The 5,747-nt window shown below is 38.1% G+C and overlaps 1 protein-coding gene across 1 annotated transcript; it reads right to left on the bottom strand.

Moving 5' to 3' along the window:
• Positions 1-1,835: 1,835 nt before the first annotated feature.
• On the bottom strand, positions 1,836-4,837 carry LOC100241664 (uncharacterized). The gene is made up of 3 exons (XM_002262753.5): positions 4,382-4,837; positions 2,783-3,534; positions 1,836-2,605 (listed from the first exon to the last, which is right to left on the bottom strand). The coding sequence occupies exons 1-3, from the start codon at positions 4,682-4,684 to the stop codon at positions 2,080-2,082; spliced, it is 1,581 nt and encodes a 526-aa protein (XP_002262789.2). The 5' UTR covers positions 4,685-4,837; the 3' UTR covers positions 1,836-2,079.
• Positions 4,838-5,747: the final 910 nt, after the last annotated feature.

Raw genomic sequence — 5,747 nt, 5'->3', positions numbered from 1 at the left:
GTAAGTCAAATAGTTTATAACCTAATTCAAGAAAGTAAGGTATGTGTACCAAGTGAATTTTTAAGCAAGAAAGTTTGTTAAATTAGCCTAAAATTAGAGAATTTTTTTTGAAGGAATACCATTTTATGATTTATTTGAGCTCACTACAAGAGTGGCCTAATATGAGGATATCCTTCTAAAGGAAATCAAAGGAAAAGTTCATCTAAAGCCACTTGGATTCTAATTTAGAATTTTATTTTATTTATTTTTTTTGGTGATAAAAGAAAGCAAGGAATGACTCAATTAGAGGCACAAATTGAAAATATTAGGAAGAATGAATATAAGTGCAAAACATGGTTTAGATTTCACATTAAAGGTCTTAGGTGTGATTAATTTAGACTTAACCATGGAGAGCCAAACATTTACCCTTGTTTTTTTTTTTTTTAAATATTGAAAATATTTTAATTACTTGCTCCCTCCCATATAGATATTTTCCGTTCTGGACCCAATAGATCCTTATGACTTTAAAACACATTTACAATGATAAGAGAAATCTATTATATATATATATATATAAATTTTACAAACTTCTTCCCCTATGTAATATGACATATTATTCACCCTCTATATAAACACAATATTTGGTATGTCTCATAAGATTGTAAGACCACTTAGATAAACAAACACCCATTGCAGGGTGAAACAAAGTCTTACATTAAGGTCGATGATTCGTTCCAATACCATTTGTAACAACCTACTTCTTCCTATGTAGATATTGTCTATTATGAGCTCGTTGAATTCTTACAACTTTAAAATGTGTTTACATGGTTAAGAGAAATTCATATAAAGTGTTAGAAATTTTTTCTTCCCTATTTGCTATGCTATATCACATTCACCCCTCATGCAAGTACAACATCCTTATTTTATTGAACTAGATTACGGTGCTAGATAGACAAACATCTCTTTTAGGGCTAGATAGATAAAATCCCACACTTGAGGTAAAGATCAATTTTGATATTATTTGTAATTATTTACTCCCTCCTATATGAATATTGTTTGCTTTGGGCTTAATGAATCCTCACGACTTTAAAATAGGCTTACATGGTTAAAAATAGTTTATTACATACATACATATATATATATATATATATATATATAAAGATATCACATTGCCCATTCATCTAGACACAACGTCTCTTGTGGATTGCGAGGTCACTCAAAGGCACAAACATCCTTTGTGGGGCTAAGCAAATTCTAACACTACAATCAGGTATTGGTTATGATACTATTTGTAAGGGCTCACTCCCTCAAATATAGATATTTTAAGTTCTAGGCCCAATGAGCTCTCAAAGTTTTAAAAAGTACATCATGATTAAAATGAGTCTATACATAGATAGTGTATGAAACTTTTTTCCTTATTAGATAAGAGATATCATAATCACAAAGTAGTCGTGTGAATTTATTGACCCTATAGTCAACAATATTTACATGAAAGGGAGTTGGACCATTACAAACATAGTTTAGATATAATATGTTACTTAACAAAGATTAGATCCATTTTAGTTATTACATCCCATCGTCACTTCATAAGTTCTTAATTTTCAAGAAGAACGATGAGATAGAATTGGTAAGGGTAGACAATAAGCCTTTCTTATCATCTGCAAACCTAGTTGAAGTAAAGAACTACGAAGAGGGGTCTTCTCCTATTAAACTTCAAAAGAGAGTTGGCCTTCCACCGTTGAAGACGCCTGTTCTGCAACTCTGCTGGGGGAATTCAAGTGAGCATGACACCATTGTTTTCAAAATTCTGCATCATTAAGTTTTGATAACAATGATCATAGAAGTATTTGTAGACATAAAAAAATTAGTGGATTAAATTACCACTAATTTGGTCTTCAAAATGAATAAATTTAAAAACAAATAATCCAAAATTTACGAAATTTTGTGCGTACAGTATTGATGGAACTAAAAATGGTTACACACCTCAAAGAGGCCATATTTAAACTAATAACTGAATTGAAAGATCGTGTTGAGAATTTTTCAAAAATTGAGTTCGTTAGGAAGAATACATCAGAAACCATCTTCTGCTCCTTGGGCTTATCATTCCCCCAAATGTGAGAATGTTTGCTGATTGGGAAGTAGGGTCTTCTTATCATTATCATCAACATCAAGGTTTTCATCTCCATATTCTATTTCAATCACGCTTCTTTCCTTGTCATTGGGTTCCTTTGTTTCTGAAAAATAAAGCTGAGAGTATTCTTCTCCCGAAGGAAGGTCGTCTCTGTCCATCTGTTGCATCTCTGAGTCTATTAGTGCTTGCATCCTAGCTCGCTCCCTGTCTCTTGGATATGTACGATACAGGAAGGAGTAGATGAGGCAACAGACCACAAATGGAATAGAAATAGCAGTGTAAAGTGCCTTGGCAAGTGATGCAGCATTCTCCCTATCCGTTTCAATCTGAGCTGAGTCTGTCGATCCTTCTGGAATTGGTTTATAACCATAAACACGCTGTGACAAAATCCCGACTACAGGAGGTGCAAATGATGCTAATATAGACTCAAAAGATCGGTCCAGAGCATAAATGCTTGTTCGAGATTTCTCAGGGACGATTTCTGCAAATATTGGACTGTGTAGACCATGTTAAAATCAAAGAAAAGAGTTCTACAAGCGTATTTTCTGAACCCATCATTTTATGATAAGATAAATACTAATTTTCTCTGCTTTACTTCAATATGGAATATGAGAATAATTTATAGGTAAGTTTTCAAACGCATGAAGAATAAAAGGGTTTGGAGAAACATACTTGTTTGTTGCTGCAGCATTCCAAGATATACACAACCCCATAATGAACAAGACCAAACCATGCATGAATGCAGTGGATGGATCATCAGGTAAGAGCAGCAGCAATACTGTGGCCAAAGGGATGCCTGAAGCTGAGCTTATCTGTGAAAGAATTATTCTACCAGAATTTGGTAAGCGTTTAGCAAGGACATCCCCCATCTTTCCCCCAAACAGGCCCCCAATTGAACCAGAAATTACAAAGAGGGTCATGAGGAATGCTGTCTTTTTGTGAGAGAAGCCAATAAGCTCCAGCCACATGGGGGCAAATGACAAAGCCGACCAGGGAAATGAACCAGAGACACCTTGGGCCACAATTATCTGGAAGGATGGGATTCTTATAACTGACTTGGCTTCTTTAACAAGGTCCTTCACTTCTGAGCAAAATGGTTTACTCGGAATTTTGTCTTTAGCCAAGTTATTACCATCAGAAAAGTGAGGGTCAGTAGCAAAGAGGCGGACCAAAATGCCAACTATGACGCTTATTACTCCAACCAAATGGAAGGCAACTCTCCAACCAGGGATACCCATAAATGATGTTGAAGCTATTAGTACAGAACAGAGCCCACCGATGATTGAGCCAAGGTTTCCTGTCAATTGGAGCCACCCAAAAGCCATTCCTCGGTTGTGATCTTCAGTAGAGTCTGCAATAAGTGACTGAATGGCTGGGGTAACTATGGCAAGGCCAATCCCATTCAAACCTCTTGAGACTGCTACCTACTTAATCACATTGATCTGAATGAGTAAATACTAATACGGCAGCAAACCATGCAAAGCAAAACTACAAATTTTTTTCAGCTTTGTTGGTCAGGGCTAGTTGCAAAGCATCTGTATGGACAAATCAAGCAACCATACACATGTACATTAATTGTTTATTTATCATCCTAACAGGTTACCTATCTTGCCTCATTATGAACCAGCTATGACAACGATACCAACAAAATTCATGGAGAATCACTTGGATAGTTCTAGAAACCCCACTTCAAAAACCAATGTTTTCATCCTTGTAAGTTGAAAACCTAGGAAATTCATTATGTTTCCTAATGCTTTCCCTTTCTCATATAGCCTTCCGGTTATGCTCACGCACAACAAAGCTATAACTTGAGATTCATTATAACCCCTCTTATCCATTTTGACATAGTTCTCCATTAGGGTTTTCAGCTGTCTCTCTTCTCATATTTTCTTCTTCATCATAGCTTCAATAATACCTTGACAAATTAATTCTCGTTTTGTGATATTGGCTTCTAGTTTTTCATCCTTCAAAATCTTTTTACCTTCCTCTAATGTCACTTAATATTAAAACTTCCTATGCCTTCAGAAAATACTCGACATATCCAACTCCAATAAATACTATGACCAGTTGTGAGGGGAAGCTATGGAACCAGACAATAGACCACCCAAAAAATTAATACTCAAAATTCACAACTTAACCACAAATCTTAGCATTTTGATCATCGAAGAAAGCAAAAAATAATAGGTTGAACAGGATTCATTCACCTCACATTTCAAGCAAAACCCAAAAAACTATAATGTCGATAAACGAATGACAGAGAGAGGGAGGAACCTGGAAGAAAGTGGAGGAAATGGCAACGAGGAAAGTGGCGGCGGCCCAGAGAAAAGCACCGAGAGCGATAACGTGGGCTCGGTTGTGATGCGTAGCCAGGTAAGCAGCGAGAGGATAACATGACGACTGAACTATGGATCGAAAGAGAGTGAGTGAGCCAAGCCCTGTTGGATCAGTGTGCAGAGCTGCACCAACCTCTTTGTACACTCCTGGCAACAGAGATTCATCTGCTCTTTCCATGATCCCGGCCAGGTTGACCAGGATCAGAGTCAACGTCTCCGATTGCATCTGCTGCAGCCTCATCACTGCTCCTATTGACTCTGTGCTCACCTCTGGGAGACACAGAACGAAGAGGGGAGGAGTTCCTAAATCTGGGACCTGGGACCTGATTGCCACGTGTTGGATGGAGATTCGTTGGTTGGAGAAATTTGACTGCGCTGTTGATGTTTCTTAGTAATCTCTTTTGTCCGAATTTTGGAATGCTTTTAATGGAAGTAAACTGAAAGGAAAGATGGCTGTTATTGGCCAATCAAAATCTTATCCGAGAATTTGGGGAAATCACGTGATTTATGAATCTTCATTCACTTCTCTTCCTTTAAACACTTTATGCCCAGCCCATAGAAATCTGCAGTAATTCATGGTGGGCTGCCGATTTACTTTCCAAATGGGCTGGGCTAGCCCAATGAATGGCAGACCCGGGCCTTCCCTTGTCCCAACTTGAGGTTCGGCTGTCTAGTTAAATATGCATTTGTGGCCTAAATTCCAAAATCTTAAGAGAATCCAGTAAGCAAACAAACTAATTATTTTATTATTTAATAATATTTATTGATGGGACTCTCTTTTGTGGTGTGGGCTTGGTAGACCGTAGACTAAGTCACATGAAGAAAAGCCCATTTAGATGCAGATAGTTTTGAGTTGTGGAGCAGCTTGATGAGATGACTGAGGGGGAAAATCAGAGTACAGAAAAGAATCAGATCATGAAATGACTGATGAGCTGAGGTGCATGAAATCTGGATAGCATGCGAAGCACTGTAACCAAAAGTAAAAGTGAGAGCAGGCGCATCATGAAAATAAGGAGTGTGGGAGTGATGGGGTCATGACGCCCGTACAGATAGGCGAGGGGTGGGGGTGGGGTTGGGGGTGATCAAGAAAGAAATGGGGTCTAGATGTGGGGCCACCTCCGATACGGACAAGATGTCCTCATGATGACACGTTTAAATGCCAGTGTTGATATGGGCCCACCACATATATCACACGTGTGATTTCCCGCCTTAAATCTTGGACGTGGCCCCGCCTCTACCTCACCACCTCATCCTTGTAAGCCTGAGGTGGAAATGACGTGATTGGGTCTTGTCTGGTTTTGTGC

Source organism: Vitis vinifera, chromosome 7, assembly GCF_030704535.1.
Source record: "Vitis vinifera cultivar Pinot Noir 40024 chromosome 7, ASM3070453v1".
Lineage (NCBI taxonomy): Eukaryota > Viridiplantae > Streptophyta > Magnoliopsida > Vitales > Vitaceae > Vitis > Vitis vinifera.
Note: the sequence above shows the minus strand (reverse complement) of the source record. Positions and strands in the feature narration are given on the sequence as shown.

Bases quoted from the DNA above. Each gene is read 5' to 3' on its own strand.
- LOC100241664 (XM_002262753.5), bottom strand. From the start codon at position 4,684: ATGAGGCTGCAGCAGATGCAATCGGAGACGTTGACTCTGATCCTGGTC. The intron at 3,535-4,381 runs GTTCCTCCCTCT...GTGATTAAGTAG, and splicing joins TTTCCTCCACTTTCTTCCAG to GTAGCAGTCTCAAGAGGTTT. The intron at 2,606-2,782 runs GTATGTTTCTCC...TGGTCTACACAG, and splicing joins AATGCTGCAGCAACAAACAA to TCCAATATTTGCAGAAATCG.